The following is a 23,054-nucleotide window of genomic DNA, read 5'->3' on the forward strand; positions in this document are numbered from 1 at the left end:
GCCCCCCCGGTAGTCCGGCGTCGTCGCCGTTCTCAGTCCCGCCGTTTTTCCCCTCAGGAGACGGTCTCTTTCCCCCTTTCCCGCCTCGTGTAAAAAGCAAAGTTGCCTTTAAATACCGCTCACATGAATATTCCTGGCCGAGGGTTTCTGCGGCCTTGCCTGCCGCTTCCCTTTTTATTCTCCCTCAGGGTTGCCGCCGCGGTGCTGCCCTCCATTTTGCCCCGTGAGGGAGATTCGGCTGACAACGACCGGCCCAGAGAGCTTCGCAGCCGGCTGTGAGGCTGAGCCTGTTTCCCCAGTCCGAGCCGCGGCCTGTGCTGGCCCTCTCGAGCCCCGCGAGCTCTCCTGCTTCCGGGCGAGGGCCTCATGTTTGCCTCCCGCGCTGCAAATCCCCCTCACAATAAGCCCCCCGGCGTTTTCCACCGCCTGCTCGAAAAGCAGCCCCGTGGGATGACGCCTCAAGTGCTGAGCAAGGGGCAAAAAGTTACCTCAGCGAAAAGTAAAAGGCTACTAATTTAGAGTATAGGTTTCGAGGCCACCTCTCCACGACTCCTGCTTTTGCAATTAAAAAGAAAGCATTTAAAAAAAACACAACACATCTTCTCAGGTCCTGTACGTGATTTATTTGCGCGCGCACAAAAATCAAACCCAAAACGATTTTTTCCCCTCCAGGTTAATTTGTGTTCTTGTAACATCACCTGTGGGAATTATAATTGCCCCCCCCCCCCAATATTGAGATTTCTCTAAAGCAATTATTATAAAAGGAAGGATGGCATGCTAGTCCACCAAATACTCAGCCAGAAAAAAAAATCATAACCACCCCAGGAATCCCCCCCCATTTTAATTAGTCATTTTAGCCTGTCTTTCACCAATCTGCCCTCCACACCTGTGAGCACCTTCTCAAAAGCAAGAACACACTGGTTCATTCCATTCAGATCCGCAGGAAACTACCTAGTTAGGTACTGACAAAATTGGAATGTCTCACATCACATATAAGTGCACAGAAAATTCAAGAGAAACCCATTTCTCCCTAGTTTGCACAAGTTTTAATGTTAATACAAAATTGGGAAGGGGGTAACATGTTTAAACCAGTTGTTCCTTTAAATCTCCTCCCTGGGACTCTGGTTGATTAATAAAGCTTTTATGGAAGCAACCAATTTCAGAGTATTAATAGGATTGTGCCAACACTAGTTTTGCAAATTCCTGCAGCTTTGTTTACTCTTTCCCTCCCCCCCTCCTTTTCAAGTCTGCCTGTAAACACATATGATTATGTCACTTCCAGTGACATGTCCCTTCTGAGGAGTTTGGCAGGGAAGCATGGCCAGCTGACATCACTTCTGGGGCATTTTGAAGCTGGAGCAATTATTTCAGGGGCACCTGCATGGTCAGAAATTTTGGAAATGTTTGCCATATAGAGTCCGCATATAGAGGCAGTCATTTTCTCCAGTGGTTCAGATCAGCATTGTCTTGAGATTTGTTGTAGTAGTGGGAGATCACTGCCCCCCCCCCAACCCTATTCCGGGTTCAGTTCAGGAGGTTGGCTCATAACTTTAAAGTCCGTAACTGCAGAAGAGTTGTCTTTCCCCCAATGAACCACTGCAGAAACTTTGTTCTGAATTGTTTTTTCTTTGCGGACCTGGCTTCTAGAACATGTGAGAAAGGCTTCCAATTGGACACAGTTCCAAAAGCTGTGGAAGGCTGAATTTTTCAAGGTTAGCTAGATTCCTATAGAAGCTTTGATGCTAATTTGTGACTTATTTTTTCAGTAACTAGAAAAATGACTTAGGTTCATATGGAGAAAAGTGGAGCATAATTTACTAAAAAATAAATTCATCTGATGCATGATGTTTATTCTCAGAGGGCTGTTGTATTTATTTATTATTTGATTTCTATACCCCCCCCCCACAAAGCAAGAACCTAGGTAAGCCTGCTCCATAACCATTGTTTTAAAAGCAACTGTCATGCATAGCCGCTATGTGTATTTTATTTTTCTATATATATTTTAAAATGCTGGTTGTTATTCTACCATGAGTTCCGAGATAAATGCTAAAGATGGTTAAAATAAAACCCTGGTTAATGTAGTATCATACAATTATATTTACTTTTAAATAATTAATTGCAGATGTTTAGAATTTAGCTTTCAATGCCAATACTAAAAGAGCATAGAAAAATTAAGTGGCCATGTTTTCCCCCTCCTTTGTGCACCTTTGTGGGGGACAATATTCTGTTCCTAAATGTTTCAATTAATTTTTTAAAATTTTGCTGGCAATATTTTGCATCTCAAACATTTCTCACCCTGGACACTTTCTTCTTTTGTGCTTCTTTTTCAGTACTCTTACCACTTTTACTGGCAAAAAGAATGTTTTTCACCCTTTATGTTAGAAATGTTCATGAAAGTTTCTGTTTCTTAAAAGATTCATAGAACAGCACTACTCCAATCTAATTTGATTTATTTCAGTAGAATAAATCTACATAGGACTACATTGTCAGAAACAGGACCATTAAAGTCGACACAAAATTCTTTTAGAACAAAAAATGTAGTTTTAAACTATTTTTAAATATTCTTTTGTGAAGAATATTGTAATTAAAACAACAATATCTAGCCAAGGCATAAGTATTGTGTATGGTATGGTATTAGGCCATAGTCTTTAGCCTGTGATGACTATAGTACAAGTGACTCATCATCCACTATTGTAGTCATTGAGAGGTGGATATCCCTGTGTAAATCAACCCTGTTGCCTTGTTCTTCACTACACCCTGATTCTGCTAAATACAGCTAGCCAATTTTTATAAAATCACAAATTTCTGAAGTCATCATACTCACTGATTCAATCTTTTGGTGAAAACGATAGGTTGAAAACAATGTTCCCTCCAATATTTTCCTCCTACTGAGTGGAGCAGTTCACATCCAGAGAATACAACTGCTGTAATCTTAAAACGGGGAATGGGCAGTGTGATACCTTGGGTGGCCCTAGATGGCTGCTGAGCAGGCCTTCCTATGTTAAGCATGTAGCTTAGAAAGAACATTGGTTGAAAATTGTTAACATCTTGCAAACCATTCTGTCTCCCAAGAGTAGATGGAGCCTATCCTGATTCCCAACTGTTCTCTTGAACTTAATGCCAATCTATAGAATTTGAGGACTCCTTTCCTCTATAAAGCCTTCAAATATATTCCCATGTCCACATTCCTTCACCTTTCTCCTGAATTGACAAATCTTAGCCATCAGAAGGAGTAACATCACCACCTACTGGAAGGAGCAAGGGGAAAGGAATCTTCTAGACTAGAGAGTCTCCAGAAAATGGTGATGTAGTGGGTGGTAGATGCCACAGTAAACCCCTTAGAATGCTGGGCTACATGAGGGAAGGATGGGTGGGTGACTGTTTATTAAAGCATAGAAAACGTTACGGATCTGTCGAGAGTGACTGTTATTTATGTATTGTGATCTATAACCTTTTCCTATTTAAAAATAATCAGAAATTAAATTTATGGAATCTGGACAGAAAAGCCATCATTTTATAGTTCTATTTGGACCATTTTGTAATTCCCACAAACTATAAACTCGTGGAAGACATTAAAAATGACATGAAGTGGTTTATTTGCTGAAACGCCCACAGTCTTTTGTCCTAAACTTAATTTTAGATCAACAAAAATTGAGTCCGATGGCACCTTTAAGACCAACAAAGATTTATTCAAGGTGTGAACTTTTGAGTGCAAGCACTGTTCCTGACAAAATGGAACACGGTTCATGAGAGTACAAATATATAGAAAAAGGTAAATTAGCAAATTAGTAAAGTGTCATAACCAAATTAAGCCATATAATTTTTACTAAAACAGCTGATCAGGCCTTTTGAGTTCAGCTGAAGTTCACAAAAACATCCTTAACATGCCCGCGGCGCCGCGGACTAAATAATTCGTTAAGCCCTCAGGCGGAGGGCTTTGTCCGTGATGAGGAAGGGGCCTGATTGGCCCCTTCCTCCTGACAGACCATCGGCCGGGCCAATTCCTAGGCTGCTGAAGGAAGCAACTGCGAGCCGCGCAGAGCGCGGCTCGCAGTTGCTTTCTTGAGGGCGGGCTGACGCGTCGGGAGGCGCAAAGTGCCTCCGACGCGTCAGGCCGCCGGCAAAGGGAACCCCCAGCAGCCGCGCGGAGCTGGGTTTTCATGAACCTTGTTCCATTTTGTCTGAGGAAGAGTGCTTGCGCTCAAAAGCTCACACCCTGAGTAAATCTTTGTTGGTCTTAAAGGTGCCATTGGACTCAATGTTTGTTGTGCTACTTCAGACCAACATGACTACCCCACTTGAATCTATCTTAAATGTTTGTGAAATACTTAAGATCCTGTATCATTACAGAAGTTCTCACTAGTAACCTTATCTTTCTGTTATATTAACTTCAGTTATCTTCTGTAATCATAGAGTTACATTATAAGGTGAGAGTGCCTTGATCCCAAATTCAAATGTGCAAATAAACCACAGGATGCCAGTATTCTATCACATGTAGTTCTGTTTACTATGTGCCAGAATGCTAGCTGTTGAGGTAAACATTGTACCCCCATGGATCAATGTTTCTCCAGCTGTGGACTAAGTTGGGAGTCCTGGGGATGCCCAAGGTCTTTGTAAGGGCAAAGGAAAGTCCTGCTTACACGCACCTGGCTAACATGAAAACAGCCTTCTCTGCTACTAGGAATCAGGGCAGAGATTCTCCACCTAAAGGAAGGGATAACTATAAGCGTCTCCAGATTTTGAAGGATGGGAAATAATTGAAATGCCATTACTTGTACTCACAGTAAAGATAGACAATGGCAGTTTTCATCTGAGTGATATTTCTGATCCTGTGTAATCATGGTCCTTTCCTGCCTATATGATAATCTGTCAAAAGTTTTTTCTGCGCCTATTCCTTACTTTTGTTCAGTAACCATCTAAGTTATTAACTGCTAATAAGATTTCTTGTTTTTAAAGTGCAGCTGATAAAAGTTCTTACTGTATTATGAGGATGGAAGAGAACAGAAGCCTCAATGGGACATGCATAGCTTGTGATGTATACTTCTCAAAAGACCCACAGTAAAAGGTAAAGACCGAGAGGGATTTGAGGGAAACAAAATTTTTTTAAAAATCTGACATAAGTTGTGACAACTTACAAATGGTATGTGTGCGGGGGAATCAGTGTAAGATGTGGGACTCTTTTTCAGGCTTTTTCTAGTAAGTCAAGTATCTTAAATTATGTGTCAGATTTCAGTGTTCTAGGTACTGCAAAAAATCCTTGACATTTTTGCTTCCAAATTCACCTTCTAGCCCACACAGGTAACTGGACTAATGCTTTAGAGTATCCCCAACTTTGTGGGCCAGCTTTTCAGGGGCTGGGACAGCAAGTACCAAAAACCATGTGTACACGTGTGGAGACTAAATGCAATCTGAATGTTGACCAGTCTAACATGATTGCAGAATGTTGGACTACTTCTCAGCCTGGGATGTTTTCATCAAAAATCAGCACCTTTTATCAGGTTAAAGCCCTCACGCAAAAAGAAGAGCTGTTTGTTTCTTCCCTACTTTTTACTACCGAAAATCATCTCAAAGTGGCTTATAATCACTCACCCTTCTTCTCCCCACAACAGATCCCCTTTGAGCTGGGTTGAGACCTCTGAGAGAACTGTGAGGGGCCCAATGTCACCCAGCTGGCTGTACGTAGAGAAGTGGGGAATCAAACCTCGTTCTCCATATTTGAGGCTGCTGCTGTTAACCATGACACCAAGACAGTTCGCCTATTCAAATAGCAAGTGTGTTTGCCACATGAATAATATGCACTTGGCTTTCTAGTATTACCATCTAAATCCAGATCTAGGCCCAATGTGTGACCTGTATATTCAGACTGCATTTTTTTAATGTCACAAAATAGTGAATAATATTTCCTTTAAAGAAAACCTTTGAATTAAATTCTTGTTTTTCAAGTTGTTTTCTGGTCTGTTATGCCTTCTAAAAGAGTGAAAAATTACACTGATTATCTCTTATAACTATAATTTGTATGAAAATTATCATACAAAGACTTTCTGTAGATTTTTATTTGATTTACAGTAACAAAAACCCTGTGAAGCCCCACATTTAATGTACAGTAATATTCTGAAATATAAAATACAATTTACAGAATCCTGTCAAGTAAACCTAAACAAACACTTGATTTTGCATACTGAAATGTATTTCTCCTGTTAGAAACACAACAAATAAGTTAATCGTAGATATTTATGCTCATTATCAGCTTTACCATTCTGCAAAGGTTTTTGCATACAGACCAGTTTTTTAAAATTCAATCGTGTCCTTGATGTTAAAAGACTAAGATGTACCAATGGTAGGTGTAAATCCGTAGTGATTTATTTATGGAGTCGTGCTAATTGTAATGCAGATTTCAAAATGCAAAAGTTAAGAATCTAATTTTACATTTGAATTTTTAAAATAAAAATATCAAAGTAACTGCCCAACTATAAATGTACAAACCCACTTTAACTGAAGATTTTTTCCCCCGATGCATTTTGGAAGTATGAACTTGAACAATACAAGAAAATAATATACTGCATTTCATGTGGAAAGATGTGCCTTTTAAGGTACTGAACTATTAACTGTGGCTTTACCATTCCTACCTTTGCTGGAATAATCGCTTTAAGTATCTTCAAAATAAATGTGACTTTTTTGACAACATAACTGAGGACACATTCCAAAGTTAAGCACATTTAGATTTCATTAATGCCAACAGGACTTTTAAACATACACTCAAATCTCACTTCCACTTAAGTCAATGGGACTTCTTAAGTCAATTCCTTCTTTGGCAGGAATATGCACCGATATTTTAATTTATGACTAAGAATTTTCTTAATCTTAAATAATCTCTAATGGGTGAAATTAACAGAGAAAGCCAAATTGCTTAAATTCTGAAGTATAACACTCTGTTCTATCTACCTCTACAGAAGTATTATATCTGACAAACTATTTCCCTCCTTCAGTCATAAAGTTCAATAATTTATAAAGTATTTTCCAACATGTATGTTTCAAAAGCCTTAGTTGCATTATATATAGATTTCATTCATTTTCATTATATCTTTTTGTAAAAATGCAACATTTAAAACCTCTTACTCACATGAAAAGTAGTTATTTATTTAGAAATTTTCATCATCTTATCTGAACTCTAAATGGTTTGTAAGTCAAAATGCCCACATATAAAAAGGAAGATACTGAACTTAGAAGCTTAACATTTCCTATCCAAATATTCTGCCAGTTAGAAATAACACCGCTCCTTCGCAATAGCTTCATAAATACAAAAAAATCTATCCATAATTTGATACACTCAGGACAGAAATATTGGGCTCACTTCTATGTAGGAGCAGTTTGAAACAAAAAACAAAAATACTACATTAGAGATGTAAAGATATGGCTTCTAAGATCTTGCTTCAATTCTCATAAAATTACAGTTCAAGTTATTAGAAAACATAACTTTATATCCTTAAAAAGCAATGTGCTCTTTGAAGACATTTCCATTTTTATTATCTGTAAATGGAAATTTAAAGATAAAGGAAGTAGGAGAAAGCAACACCTCACAAGTATAAATGCTACAGGCACGATCCTTCCCTGCATGGGCATAGAATCTGCACATGGAGATATTCCCCATAAGACTCAAGAGACATTTGCTTTTTTCCCTCGAGAAATGATGAGCAATAAGAAGCCTTGATTCCCTGCATGCACATTTGTACATGTGGACTAAACAGGGCAGCCAGGGCTCCAGTGAAGCCCTACAAGAATCCCTCAAAAGACTAGCATTACATCAACATGGAGAAAGATTTTGCCCATAGTATTTTGTAAGAAAACATGGAGCTAGTCCAGCAAGTACCTGCCTAATATCTGAATATCTACTGCATTTTACAGTTGCTCAAACATGGGTTTGTTGTGTGTGTGTGTGGAACAGGCTTTACCAAAGTATTTTTCTTTCTTACAGAATATACAATATTTACAAAGAGTCTACAGTCAATTCTTACAGTTGCCTTTTTTTTCTGAGCGACTCATTACTAAGTGGCCATTCCCTTTCTATGTCTTATTGGAAGAAGGAACAGTTTCTGAATGTGATGGCCTTTGGCCACCTGTTTGTATCTCTGGCTTTGAGTCTTTGTCACATTCTTTACTTTTACTGCGATCCTTGCGATCTGTGGGTCTGTCTTTGTCACGATCCCTGTCCCTTTCTCGATCTTTTTCTCTGCTTCGAGCTTGTTCTCTGTCCCTGTATCTGTCATAATCCCGATCCCTACTTCTTGATCGGTCTCGTCTTCTGTATGAATCTCCTTCTCTTGTTCTGGTTCTCTCTCTGTTTCGTTCCCAGTCTCTATCTCGCTCTGACTCTCTTTCTCTGTCTTTGTTATAGTTTCTGTTTTTATCCCAGTCTTTTTCTCTGTGTCTTTCCCAATCCCGCTCCCTGCCTCTATTCCAGTTTCTGCCACGGTCTCTTTCCCATGGCCGATTATGATCACGATCTCTTCGCCTTTCATCAGTTCCTCTGTTTGGTCGATTATCAGATTGTTGGACATCATCATGCTCTGATATTTTCTCCTTATTACCCCCCTCAAATCTTCCTCTCTGTCTCCCTTCAAAATTTTGAGCTCTATATTCATTATTCCGGCCATCTCGAAAATCAGCTGCTGGCCACTGTGCTTCTGAGTCAGATCCCTGTCCTGAAGTATTAGAATGAGAGGCAGGTGGCCCAGTTTCATCCCACATTTCTTTCCTGTGCTGGGGTGGATGACTTGGAAGATCCAAAAGTGACCTTGGGGCTGCTTTCATGCCTTGCTGACTCTGCCCTTGAAAATTATGTCTATTTGGGGAAGGTTCATTTTGTTCTGGAAATGGACCAGGTGCAGCTCCTCTTGGTCCAAATTGATGTGGGCCTGGGCCTCTCTGGTTTGGAAATCTGGGTGGCGTGCTTGCTTTTCGTTCTTCAAATGGTGCTGGTAAGAGTCCTCTTGGTCCTGGCATGTGACCTGGAGCAGGTCCTCTTTGTCCTTCAAATTGATTTGGAGGAGGACCTCTTGAACCTCCAAAATGATTAGGCGGTGGACCTCTTGGCCCTCCAAACTGTGGTGGTGGGCCTCCTCTTTGACCTTTAAACTGAGATGGTGGAGGCCTTCTTTGACCTCCAAATGAAAAAGGTGAGGGTCCTCTATTCCCCATAAACTGAGGCGGCTCAGGACCTTCAAATTTTCCCGGAGGTCCAGACATCTCATGATACTGGGGATCTGGAAATTCCTTGTGTTCCACATGAGGCTCCCTGTGTTCTTCAAACTGAGAGGGTGCTATTTCCCTTGGGCCTCCAGGAAATGATGGTGAAGTGCCCCTGTTATCACAAAAGAGAGGAGGCGGTCCATGTTGTGCAGAAAATAATGAAGGAATAGGTGCTCTTGGTGCTCCAAACCTGTTTGGCGGAGGCCCCCTTTGTCCATCATTTGGGAGAGGATTATGCCCCTCGGTGAACTGTGGTGGCGGGCCCCTCTGTCCATGGAAATCAGAAGCACCACACGATACTGGAGGAGGAACACTTTTTTGCCCAAGGGAAGAAAATGGGGGTCCACCTCTTTCTTCCTCACTTTGAACTGCTGGAGATTCCACATGTTCAAAAAAGTGGCAAGGCTGCGAATTTCTTTGGCTCTCATATTTCAAAGACGAGGGCCCTCCTTCTGCTTCAAAGTGACCAGGAACTTTTTCTGGGGGTGTGAACGTTGAAAAAGAATCTCTTCCTACCCCTGCTGCATTACTGTCCTGAGACATATTTGACCAGCTTACATTCTGAGCATTATTAGGAACAGAGAAGCCAGGCAAGAAACATGGACCGGGAGGTGTGGGCAGTAGCACTTTACGAACAGGGGCAGTTATGGGTACTTCACCAGCTGATTTATTTATGGTTTCATGTTGAACTTGTGGGGAATTTTCATATTTGATAGGAGGTACATCTGGTTCAGGCAATGAAGAACCTTTGTCACTTGTTACCCAAGTTTCATTAGGACCAGGCTGAGTAACAGAAATGAGCGTTTTATTATCTTTGTTAAGTAATGCCTGTGGTGGACCTGCATAGCTGGGTAGAACAATGTCACGTGTGGAGGATTCTGCCTGTATTATCTGTGTCTTTACATTGGAGTCAGCACTTTCATTGCACTCAGTTATAATCCTTCGAGACTGTCGGGGATCTCTACTTTGTCTAGGATCACTTCCCTGACTTGACAGTTGAGTCTGATTTAAGGAAGTCATCAATTCAGATTTTTCAGTAGCTTGTTTTTCATTCTGAAATAACTCAGTTTTTGTTATGGTTGACTTTGGTGGAGGCGACAGTAAAGCATCAGACACTGAAAAACAAGCCAGCGATACACCGACAGCTGCTCTTTGCTGTCTAAGAGCTTCTTCTTGTTCTTCCAGTTGCCTTTTCTGTTCTTCTATTTGTTTGTTTAATTCTTCCAGCATTTTCTGCTGCTCTACCAAAGATGCTGGAGCAGATATATCAGGGACAAATTGAGAAGACGTTGCCAAGGAGTTGTTTTTAGATTCTGAATACATTTTATTAGGTAAGTCCTCAACAGTAACTTTTGCCTCTTCTAAGATCGTTTCATCTTCAGGATCATATGCTTCATCTTCTTGCTCTGAAGCTTCACGTTGCTTTTCAAGTCCACTTTCACCACTGTGCATTGCAAAAGCTCTCTCTGGGGCATATTCTTCCTCCGGATCATAAGGTCTGTCATCTTCCTCCTCTTCTATAGCTTTGTCTTTTGACATCTGCCCAAACTGTTGCACAATGGGATCCAATAAGGGGGCAGCAGGCAACCCTTCTTCAATAATTGTCTGAGTTTCAGTCTTAGATGTCAGAGTAGTTTCAGAATCCTTGGAAACTGAATCAAAAGATTTCTTTTTTCCAAACAATGTTTGCAGGATGTGATCGAGAGGTGTAGCTGATTTTGCAGACGAGGAAGCTGTAGAAGATGGGGTAGTAGTGTTTGTTCCTGTCAATGAAACATTTGATGATGTGGCAGTGGTTGAGTTTCCTGTTTTAATTGAGGATAATATTTTCAGCACAGAAGGTGTTACTACTGAGGATTGTTCTGAAGGGGGAGCTGGGGGTGGAGGGGGTGGAGAACCAGGAGGTGTTGTACTGACAACAGTATCTGCAGAATATAGGGAGAATTTTGGAGTTTTCTTCTCTGGCTGAGAAAGTGAAGCACCTTTAGGATATGCTTCCGTTTCATCCTGTACTTGAATTCTGCTCCGTTTTTCTTCCATCTTTTCAGATTCTAACACAGTTGCAGGACGCTTAGCTTTCTGACAAATCACTAATCCAAGAATTAAGTTTGGACGTGTCGACTCAAGACCTGCAAGAAGAAAAAAAAAGATCCCATATAAAATTTTTTTCAAATTAAGCTCAAACTACAAAACATATTTAGCAATCTTAGCACTTAAAGCTACTATAATTAGCAAATACATTAACTGTGTCACGAAAAGTTTGTATTCATCATTCATTCATTCATTTATAGTAAAAGTTTGCTACTGAAAATCTTTAAAAATATAACTATTTTAAATAGTCATGCCAGAACACAAGTGCTACTAAAATGAATAATAATTTGGAGACGAAAATCAGCAAGAGTGCCACAAGTCACTAAGAAAAAAGACAGCCCAACTTTCAAAAGTATATTTTCCTTAAACATTAGTGTGAATGTTATCTACACATATACATTGCAGAACTGGCAGCTGTAACAAAAGGTAAGTTATCGTCACATCTTTCGTTCAAAAAAGAATAAGGATGCTGTAATTATCACTATGAATAGCTACAGAAGATACTGGAAGCAAGAAATGGTCAGAGCTTGCGGCAAAACAGTCTTTCTGGAAGAGATGTTCCATTGGCTCCTACCACTTGCTCCACGGGGTTTGGTGCACCCAAGGAGCCTTCCACTGAGGGAAACAACTCTTCAGAAAAGCCAACTGCATCAGCAGTGAGCTCCTTTTACTAAAGGAATACAGCACTAACAGAGTGGTAGGATCCAACCTATGGATAATTAATAGAACACTGCATAGTAGTTTTATAGAGGAGGAATGAACTAAATAGCTGGAAAGAAGTTGGCCAGAGGAGTTATAGATGGAACTCTGTAGTGCAGAGGTCTTTAATCATAACACCTATATTATTATAGATTTGAATAGTGAACAAATGGGAGTTTGACTCTGCAACTCTTAAATGAGCATTTAGTCAGGAGACAATACAAAACTAAACCTTTACCTTTTGTATTATAATATATGCCAGGAGTCTCAATATAGAGTAAGGTTCTGAATACAAGAGTTGATTTTTATACCTCACTTTTCTCTACGAGGAGGAGTCTCAAGAGAGCTCTGACAGGTCTATTCTGTGAGAACAGTACTATCAGGACAGTCACTAGCCCATGGTCTCCCAGCTGGCTGCATGTGGAGGAGTGGGGGATCAAACCTGGCTCACCAAATTAGAAGCCGCCGCTCTTAACCACTACACCAAGCTGCATATGCATTTTCTAAATAAATAGCAACATACAAATGCTGCTATTTCTTTATAATAACACAAGCCCAAGCTCTAAGAGCTATTTATGTGGATGGGGGCAAAAAAATATCCAAAACTGTCTAGTTTGCCCACAAAACCTTCCCCAACATTCAATGAAAGGAGACTTTGTAAATGTTATGGATTGAAGAATACTACTTAGTCTTTATATAGCACTTTCATTGTTCAAAGAGCAGCACTTGTTTTAGCAAAGTAATTTTAATAGCCGTATAAAATAGACCAGAATTATCTGCCTACTGCAGATAAGACCTGAGATCAAAGAGAAATAGGTTTATTTAAGGTCATCTGGGAAGTCTGTTGGCCAATGTGAGTTTTATCGGGTGACATCCTTGTTCCCGGCTCATTTTCACTATGCTACGCTAGTTGTCACTATATTTCAATAATCAAATAATTATTGTTTCTTGAAGAAACAACAACTTGGATATTTAGATTTGACTTTACGATGAGAGAGCCAAGTAATGAGAACAAAAGATATTCTATTTCTGTAGAACAAAATTCTAATACATTTTCTAGCTAAAATAACTTTATTCTAATGTTGGTGAACAGTCAGGGGAAACAACATTCTACAGGTCAGACCTCAAACTGTGTAAATAAAATTCTGCTAAACAAGTGCTGAATGAAATGGGAAAGGAGTACTCTTTAGAGAAATTGCTTTTGACTTGCAGCATAGGAATCAAAGTAGGATGCAAACTTAATTGCTGGGATTCCATGGATCTATGCTGCTGGCAGTAGTGCTTTCCTCTGGCGCGAGGAGTCTTCATCAGATGCGAGGCTCAAATGTTTCAAGTCAGCAGGAGGCTCCTCATGCTAGAAAAACACCATCACTAGTGGAATGGATCCATGCCATCCAGCCCAGTATCAAATATACTGTGAGGGCTCTGATAACCACCACCTTCATATTTTATGGTTGCTTTTGAAAAATCAAAAGTAACGAGAAAACTTAAAACAAGTCTAATGCAATGACAAAGCAAGCTGCAACTTGTCTCTGTACTGTTCTGTTGGGTCATCTAATTGTTATTTCACATCATTTCTCATGGATTAGATTTTACCTTCAGTTTTAACCGTTATTGTGTGCAACCTGTACTTGGAAGAAGTCACTTTTTGATCATTACAGTTCTAACAATGGCACTTAAACATGCCTCTAAAATATTTGATATATTTGGATATGCAAAACACTGTAGAGATGCACATTGGCCTCTGCGCTGCCATGCATTCTTCCTCGTATTACTTAGTTGAACTTCCTCTCTTCCCACTTCCCCACTTTCCTCATGCATCAAAATCTACTCCCTGTGCAGCGTTCTCCATCTGCTAAAGTAATTTGAGATTTAAGTAGCAAGAATGCAGGACTGCTGTTCTGGTGCTGTGACCATCAACTTATATTGACTTCTATCTGCTTAATGCCCACTATGATGCTGGTACATATACACAGTTTGAGCAGTTTGCTTCATCATCAGCCAACATCAAATTAGGATGACAGATTACTATATAATTTTGGTTCAGAAACAAATTCTGATAGATCAGTAAGAGGGCTGTCACTGAGTTCATAAACACTGGCTTATGTTTGGCTTAATGTAAACCCTCCTGCTTGTATTTTTCTGAATAGATTTCCATTTTATTTCCTCTTAAAGCAAGTGATAATTTGTTTAAGACACTTGAAGACAAGCGTCTCAAAGATTTATAGAAATTGCACAATAGAATGTGAGTCCAATGGCACCTTTAAGACCAATAAAGATCTATAAATTGCCTCCCTCCAACCCAAATCATAGGGATAGGGACAGCTGCATATCCAGATGTGTAGACTTCTACATAGGAACTATGGTGATGCTTTCAGGTTGTCTCTTCTGTAATAAATCTTGAAAAGTTTATAGCTTTCCCAAGATTTTAATGCCAGAGCAAGATATAAAAGCAGATTCCAGAGCAAAAATAAAGCAGTGCTATTCAACAAGAGTTCTGCTGCTGGTGGTTTTGCTTACAGCGCTCTAATCCTTTACATTCACTTAAGTTTTGACAGACATGGGCAGCAGCGTGGGGACTGACTCTCCTCAGCTTTGAAAACTGAGCTGCTCATAGCTTGGACAGCAATCGCTAGATATTTAGTTGGTAATGTCAGTTGCTTGCTTTTAAAGTTTGTTTTAATTATTATATTTATAGTCTGGCCGTTCCCAGAGGCACAGGGCAGATCATATCAACTAAAAAAATACAACTTAAATATACAAAAATAATTCTGAACATTTGAGGGGATGAGAAAAGCAGTTTGGGTGAAGGGTCGTAATGTGTGGAATGGGTATGTCACTTAAGAAATACCGATGCATATAAATGCACTAAAATGTATGCAATAATTTCCAGAGGGAGAAGTAATGCCGTTGTGAGAAAACCCCCTTTCAGTTACAAACAGATGTAAAATAGTTTTTTAAAACATGGAAACTACCATCTGGAAATACCAAGTCTTCTAATATTCAGTCTGCAACAAAATAGTTGCCTAATGATATATTCGTGGAGAGTTTTGGTGAGCCAGTGAAGTGGCTGATTAGGATCTAGGAGACTTGGGTTCAAATCTCCACTTACATGCCATGAAATCTTACTAGTTGACCTTAGGCCAGTCACATATTCTCAGCCTAATCTATCACACAGTGCTGGTAGGAGGGATAAAGTGGAAGAGAGAACAAGTAAATAAAAAAAATATCCACCCACCACCAGTGATTTCATTATTACTGAATTTGAAAACATGCTGACTCCTGAAAAAGCCAGCCAGCCACAATCTGTGGATGAAGAACAGGAAAAACACTTGCTCATTATATCCCAGATAAATGTTTGAAAATAAGGCAAATGAATCAATGCTACTAGTGCAAGATTTTTAGTGACACTGGTGGCTAGTGGCTAGTTGTGTATCTGCCCTCTCCACATTATCCTCTCCTGGTATTCCTTCACAATGTAGGAAGAAAGGATGGGAGATATGACCTGAGTAGGAACAGCCAGAAGAGGTAGCTGACTGTTTTAAAAATGTACATGTGAGAATGACGGGTGAAAGACCTGAGATTGATCATCTACATCAGGGGTAGTCAAACCTGTGGTCCTCCAGATGTTCATGGACCACAATTCCCTTGAGCCCCTGCCAGTGAATGCTGGCAGGGGCTCATGGGAATTGTAGTCCATGAACATCTGGAGGACCACAGGTTGACTACCCCTGGTCTACATAGATGCAAAAGGTATATCATTGGGGAATCCACCAGAGAAGGCTGTGAACAGTAATATCAGCCCCTTTTCCTCATTACCATACCCGATTACTGACAAAAACAGCTAACCCAACTGAGACAGCTTTCATTAGAAGTTGAATGATTAAATCACAACTTTAACCCCGAGGTTTATTAAAATGTTTCAGTTGTGTTAGAAATGGTGTTCCCTTTCCCCTTTCTTGATTTGGATACCAGTTGAAGTATTCTCTTTCAAAAAGGACAGCAGTTCTACAGCCGACTGGCCCACTGCTTGAAGTGCAGATGGAGACTTCGGGAGATGTCTTCCAGCTCAGAGGTCTATGGTCATCACAAGGTATGTCACAGCCATGAAACCCATCGCATGCTTCATAGAAGGCAACATATTCCCTTTCTCTTGTGTGGACCCTACTCTAAGAGTATTGTGATAAACGCTACTTTTAAAGTAAAGATTGTTTGTTTGTCCCCTAGCTCTTAGGCTTAGCAATGACCTAAAATCCAGAACCAATTCTGATGTGGAGTAATCTGTGAAATAAAATTTTTAGTACCTTACCAAATTTTGCTTTATAACCAGATGTTTATTTCACAGACTAGTAGTACTCAGAGGTATGTTTAAGCTTACAAAACTGAAAGACACAATAACCATTTTGTAGCAAATACTTTTATTGAGATTATGTAATGAAAGCATTCAATTCCTTTTAACACAAGTCGAAAGATATGAATAGTGTATTTTAGGCCTCTTCCTACATGTGTACATACAGAATTGAGATAGCTGTCTAGGAGTACCCAACTCATTTTCTGTGTATTGTACTAAAATAAATGAATGAACACAAACTTGAACAAAGAAATGAACTAAGTTTAGAATTGGAAACATATCTAGAATTGGAAACGTAGTTTATATGCATCCAAAATATTCTGTAATTTCATATGACTAAATTGCCGGGGAGGTGGGGATTACTAGAGAAGCTTTTGTGTGAGCTGCAAATGATTCTGTAGTTAGATATTGCCTCTCCTTTGATATAAACCATGGTGGGGGCTCTTTACAATGGTAATATGACTTCAGAATGTATATCGGAAACCATACTTTTTGGTAGTGTCCACCTGCTACCTCCCCCGGTCCAAAACCATCTGAAAGTGGCCTTTTCTTTGAGCAGACTTGCAGCGGTCCATCAACGTGCCTTCTCCTAAATATCTAAATGATGCATGCTTGGATATATCCAGTCCAAAGATACATCAACCCCCTGTACACACACCTTATCAGGTTTTGGGGGTACATTCCAGATCCACGTTAGAGAATCCTGGTCAGTAATGGTATCCTGACCCCAAATATTCATGAGAATATCCAGGACCAGAGTTTTAAAGTGCCAAACTTTTTTTGTCCTTTTGCTGGTTTCACAGGCAGGAGGAGGGAGGGAGGCGGTTCTCACAGTCACATGGGATCTCAGGTTAAGGGGAGCTTACCGGGTTGCTCCTCTTGGGAATTCTCACATTCTGTTGGATGCTGCTTGACCTTTGTGGCTTGATATTGGTTCTGGCTGGTCTTGCAAAAGTGCCCTCCCCCCTCCAGCCTCTCTGGCCAAGATTCCCTGTTTTGACATTAGATGTGGCAAATCTGCCACACTGTTCTGTTGTTCTGCAGGGATTATATGGTTTGATGTTGGATCTGTTGGTTCTCTTTGCATTCAGAGGCTTTTGGCCACTGGTTCCTTTTCATTTGGTTATTTTTAACCCTGGAAAAAGCATGGATTTTTTCCCCATAGAAAATGATGTAGGATGGCTGGGGGCACCTTGTTTGGGGGCCCACATGGTCCAATTCACTTGATACTTGGGGACCAAAGGAATCCAGAATACTGATAATTATGCCCTCCAAGAAATCCAGATCTGAAAAAATATAATTTTTTTCTGGCATACACCCTTAGTTTATACTTCTTGGAATTAAACAAAGGATGTGAAATTATATTAGCTATGAGAAAGTGCAGCAGAGCAGAAAGACATCTGCAGTCTAATGAAATCTTCACACCAGTGTTTTGAAGTCAAGCTCTTTGCCTATAGTCTTGAACCAATTTGCATGCCTTTACTTGGCCAGTTTTCAAACTGTATACTGGGGATATCTGGGGTGTTCAGAAGCTAATTCGAAACTCTCACAAAATCAGTAATGGCACACAAATCTTTGACAGAGTATAACACTGATACTGATGTTCTGTCTTTGAAGAAGAAATTCAGAAGCAGAATATAAAGTGACCTAAAGTTAGACCTTAAGCTGCAAAAGCAGAGTAATTTCCCCACTTCCTCCCACCCCTGTGGTGCCTTCTCCACCCTCCTGAATGTTGCCTTTTGCTTGTATAAGCAGCCATTTGGGTTTAATTCACACGCTACAAAAGGAATCACACATGATCTGACAATACATAACTCTTGTTCCATTAGAGTTGGTTTGAAAGACAAAAAGACCCTCTATGTGAGCTAAGGTATACACTTTGGGTTCTTGTGTCGTCTGGTAGTGCACACTCTTCTGATTTTGTTCTTTCTCTGGAATCCCATGTCTCCATGAGGCCTTCACCAAAACAGGATATCACCAAGTACATACAGGGCACAAATTCGGTTTTAGACCATGCAGAGCTGGACAGCAGCCACCTGCCTGATCAACTGCAGTTAAGGATCACTACTGAGGGACAGCTTGTCTCTTTATGCCCTTCTCAGGGCAATCTGCTCTGCAGGACTGAATCTGTTGGTGGTTCCTGGTCCCCAGGAAGTGCACCTGGCCTCAACTAGGGCCAGGGCCTTTTCATTCCTGGCCCCAACCAGGTGCAGTGAGCTCTCAGAAGAACTGAGGCCCCAGTCGAAGCTACCACAGTTCCACAGGGCCTGCAAGATGGAGCTCTTCCACCAGACATTTGGATGGCACTGGGCTAGGAAGATCTGGGTCCCTCCTCTAGTGTCCTCAGTATGCCCGTCCATCTAGGCCAGGGGTACGCAAACTGCGGCCAGATGTCTGTGGACTACAATTCCCATGAGCCATTGCCAGCAAACACTGGCAGGGGCTCATGGGAATTGTAGTCCATGAACATCTGGAGGACCACAGGTTGACTACCCCTGCCCTAGATGCTGTCTTTTTGTTAGAGACATGGGAACATACAAGCAGGGGAGTGGAGGCTCTGAAAGCTCCTGGTTGTTTTGGATGCCACCCTATAAGTTTGGCAATCTTAATATCTCAAACAATAGAGAGCAACTGTAGGTATGATTTAAAAACAGAAACGATTACTTTCAGCTGCTGAGAATGGAACATGGAAGCTGGAAAAAGGCGACAGTACTCATCTAAGAATTCAACTGAACACAACTCATCTGTTGTTTTAATGAACATGTTAAGATTCAGTGTTTCTCTTGCACTGAACATTTATGGACGGTGACTCAGTTTGGCATTTACAGTAATATTCCAGTACTGCCTGGCTCAGCTCCTGGAATCCTCAACCTGCTTAAAAGCTATAGTGTACCCCACTTACCTTCAGACGTTCCAGATGAAAAATATTTAAGATGAGGCTTCAGCTCACACCAGTCTCTTAGTACAAAGGGAAAATGGAGGTATATGCATGTGCCTGGTATTAATATGGTGCACTACATTGTCTTTCGATGAGGAATAGTAGGTTTTTGTGATTTAGGCATTCGTCTGTCATAAATGCTTCAGCCAGTAAGAAAACAACTATGATGAATGCATGGGTTACTCCCACTTCTCTCTTTTCTCATATACACATTCACAAATATGTGTTTAGCAGAAGTTATAAGCCTGCTGTATATGCATCTGCTTGGATATTACTTTATTCCCAGGATTCTTCCTCAGGAGAGACAGAGTAGGCCTTGGATATTCTCTCTCCTGGCTCCCATAAGATGGTGAGATGAAAGCGAGTAAAGCAGGACATCTTGTCCATTTCTGAATGAGATTAGGCATGCATGGCAGTTTGGAAACCAACATACAGACCTTTCCTTTCAGCCCAAGTGGTGTTTTGTGCTTTGTCATGCTTGGAAATATTTGAGGATAATGCCCATCTTGGCTTCTCCAAAACATGGTGTGCTTTGCTGCAATATTTGAAGTCTCCCCATGAGACCCTGAAAGCTCAACTGATTTACAAACTTATAAAATAAAAGAGCTCACCACCTCCAGGCAGCTTTGGGAGAGAGTTAAATTACTGCAGCCATGTTTTCAAAACTTGTTTGTACATATTCTTGAGTGTATTTAACTAAGGTATGTGCTATGTATGACTAAATGCCTCTGATGACTGCTATAACACTTGGAGTTGTAACTTAGCAGGCTGGGTGTATTCTGGGTTTCCTATAATTCATCGCTTACCTGGTCCCTCAAAGGGCAAAAGTTTTGATGGAATAGGATCCTTAGCACTGAGAGGAATCAGATAGAGGTCCTTGACATGTCTGTTGTTATTAGCTACAACACCAAATCGACCACGACTGCTAAAATAGGAGTACAGAGAAATGTAGGCAACCTCCTCCTCTTCTGTTGCAGGATGGAAACGAATCAAACATAGTTCCTACAATACAAAAAAAATATAAAGAAGAAATGCTGACCCTATAGCTACTAAAACAATAAATAAAGGTAGAATGAAAATTTGTTACAGGGGGTAGAACCTCTCAATAATTTGCTTTCAAAGAGCTATAATTACAAACGCTCACAAAAAACAATCATAAAAAGGCTACAGTAGTCTCAGCCAAGGCAGAAGGAGCCCCTGAAAATACAGTTCTCCAGAGCTCGAGACATATATGGAATGGGGATCCCGAGAGAATTGTGTTTCCCAGACTCCCTTTTGTTGTGGGATGATGCCATAGCAATGCAGTTCTGTGGATTCTGCAGGGAGCAGAAGGGTTTGAAGATTTTGTTGTTATCACTGCCAGTTTAATTAAGAGGAAGGAAATGGGTGGTGGGGAATCCAGGGGGGGGGGGAATCATAGGCTTGGAGTTGGGGAGGACTGCCTGCCCCAGTGTTAACAGGTCTTGGCTCATGTTGGCTTTGAACAAGTCACTTCAAAGTAGGGAAGTTTGAATTTCACACTCCCTCGATCTGTACTTTATCAACATAGTTGTTACAATGGTGTCAAAGTACTTCATATTATAGGAAAACAGCTCTAGAATTTTGATAACCATCTCCTCATCCAAAAAGCTTTTACAAACAGACGTCCTGCAGCCAGCCCAGGCTTAGATTTTCTCAGATTTTTTACTGGGTTATTTTCAAACAGTGATTACTCATGCTGTGTAAGGCCAGCAGAATAGTCCTGGAAGAGTATGGGAGTATCCATAGAGTGAAAAAGAAAGCTAATTTTGTTTTGTTACATGCCTTAAAGGAGTTTACATTCAAATGATTAGATGGCATCCAAGAAGGAAACAGACTGGTAATTTCAATTTTCTAAGAGTACATATCCCCTTTATATTGCTGTATCACACTGCAGCATCAAACTTCTCACTCCCACATAGCAGAGCTAGTTCTGTGACTGCTTGTGGCCCTTAATGATTTCAAATAAAAGTATAAATTTATTTATCATTACCAGACATTACTTTTAAATGAGTACCTTTGACACAGACGATTTAAGTTTGCCAATGTAATCCCACACTGTCTTCGGTGATATCCTCCCTCCAATGTGAATTGTATCTGGTAAATCCTAAGTAAGAAGCATTACATAGCAATGTGAGGGGGGGGTACAATACGAGGGCCAATTATACAGTCCTCCCTCCAGTTTCTGATAAACAAAACCAGACTGCCAAAATGCAAATAGAAACTTAAAAAAATATTATAGCCAGTGCTCACAGTTCTTTCCATCCTCTCCCTTCACCTGTTCACATCTAGCAGAAAACTGGCCCCTACTGATTCTTCAATTCACAGATGCTCAAACTCTGGGTTTAATAAAATATTAATTTATAAAGCCCGTATTTAAACTAAGCAAGTCTCGAGTTTAGAAGCAGCCATTCTCTCCTCTACAAAGGAAGAACATAAGCTCCGACCCAGAATAGCAGGATGCAGATTAATCCTCTTGAACCCTCTTTTTGTTCCTCTTATGGAGAAGAGTTGACAGGAGACCCTGGGTGCAGACGGACACAATATTCGAAGGAGTACCTGAGGCTCAAAAGGTAACATCTAACCAGGCCTTTTGCATTTCCTATGAGAAACATGTGGGCTTTATATACACAACTATTTATGAAATATAATTTTAAAATTGTTCTTTTAATATGTAACTTTCGAAAATGGTTGGAAAACATTCCTAGTCCACTTTTATATTCAATAAAAGCCACCTTAGATTCATAAAAGCAGAGTATCTTTTCCAGGATACGGAACAGATGATCAGGAAGATAAAAGGGCTGTTAACAGCAGGAAAAAGTACATTTCTATTTGTTTTTTTTAATCCTAGCTTTCAGAACTCAGCACAACTGCCACAATATCAAGTTTGTTGCCTACTGAACCAATTGTCAAAATGTTCTTTTCCAATGTGGAACAAAACAAAAAGTTTTATTCTTATACCCTGAGTAAATTTTCCTCTAAATGCTACATCACACAAATTATAAGTCTCTTTGCCTCTATTTGAAGTAGAGAGGTGGAGGGGATGGCTTGGTCAGGGTTCAGGGTGTAATCTGTCCTCCACTGAAGAAAAGAACAGTCGTATCCAGCTTGACAATGGTGGTTCATTGCCCATCTTGCTGTGCAGCCCCACACTGAGCTCAGACCTGCCACCGGGAAGATTTTCTAGCTTAAAAACTCCAAAGGGGGCGCTCTGTGGCTGAACCACACAGCTTTAAAGTGGTAGTTGTGAAACCCTTCCTAAACAAGCTGTCCTGGAAACTAAATTATCAGCTTGCGGAAATTAATCTCCTCTGGCAATATTTACAAGTACTCAATCTATTTCAGTCCACTTTCTTCCTGCTTTTAAACTGAAACGGCTTTGGTCAACCTGACAATATATTCCAGTAGAAATACAGGGGAGTGCAATCCGATTGATTCTCCTGGATCTGTGCATGCCTATCAAATATCACCAATCACATCCCTCTGCAGCAATTAGGTGAAATGGATGTGGATAGGTCCATTTCTATTTGGCCGACCAGGGACTAGAGGATGGTATTGTAGGACAGCTGCTTGGCCCTGCAACATCCGCAGTACTAGGTTCCTTCAGGAATGTATGTTTTTCAGCAATCATAAGAAACGGCCCAGAAATGTCCGCAGATTAAGCATGATATGAATAATAACATTTCGTGTCTGTGAGGTAAGGCAAGTACC

At 40.5% G+C, this 23,054-nt stretch overlaps 1 protein-coding gene and 2 long non-coding RNA genes across 9 annotated transcripts in view; 1 reads left to right on the plus strand and 2 right to left on the minus strand.

Moving 5' to 3' along the window:
• The window catches only part of LOC143836486 (uncharacterized), a 49,150-nt gene extending 48,918 nt beyond the window's left edge, over positions 1-232 (minus strand). Inside the window, exon 1 of the long non-coding RNA XR_013230631.1 lies at positions 124-232. This is a non-coding gene — a long non-coding RNA (uncharacterized LOC143836486). The remainder of the gene's footprint in view (positions 1-123) is intronic.
• Positions 20-5,942, plus strand: LOC143836485 (uncharacterized). 2 transcript variants are annotated; one of them, XR_013230629.1, is made up of 3 exons: positions 20-959; positions 1,648-1,712; positions 4,962-5,214. It is a non-coding gene; the product is annotated as an uncharacterized LOC143836485 (long non-coding RNA). The 2 variants fall into 2 exon arrangements; XR_013230628.1 differs by lacking the exon at positions 20-959 and adding an exon at positions 5,610-5,942 and having other exon boundaries at positions 1,127-1,712; positions 4,962-5,065.
• A 396-nt stretch (positions 5,943-6,338) lies between these two features.
• DIDO1 (death inducer-obliterator 1) overlaps positions 6,339-23,054 on the minus strand; it is a 72,496-nt gene continuing 55,780 nt past the window's right edge. For all 6 annotated transcript variants that reach the window (XM_077335805.1, XM_077335806.1, XM_077335809.1 and 3 more), the window contains 3 exons: positions 21,361-21,450; positions 20,132-20,327; positions 6,339-11,375 (listed from right to left, as the gene is read on the minus strand). In XM_077335805.1, coding sequence (XP_077191920.1) covers positions 8,062-11,375; positions 20,132-20,327; positions 21,361-21,450 — 3,600 coding nt within the window. In that variant the 3' untranslated portion in view covers positions 6,339-8,061. The remainder of the gene's footprint in view (positions 11,376-20,131; positions 20,328-21,360; positions 21,451-23,054) is intronic.

This window comes from Paroedura picta, chromosome 4 (genome assembly GCF_049243985.1).
Source record: "Paroedura picta isolate Pp20150507F chromosome 4, Ppicta_v3.0, whole genome shotgun sequence".
Classification (NCBI taxonomy): Eukaryota; Metazoa; Chordata; class Lepidosauria; order Squamata; family Gekkonidae; genus Paroedura; species Paroedura picta.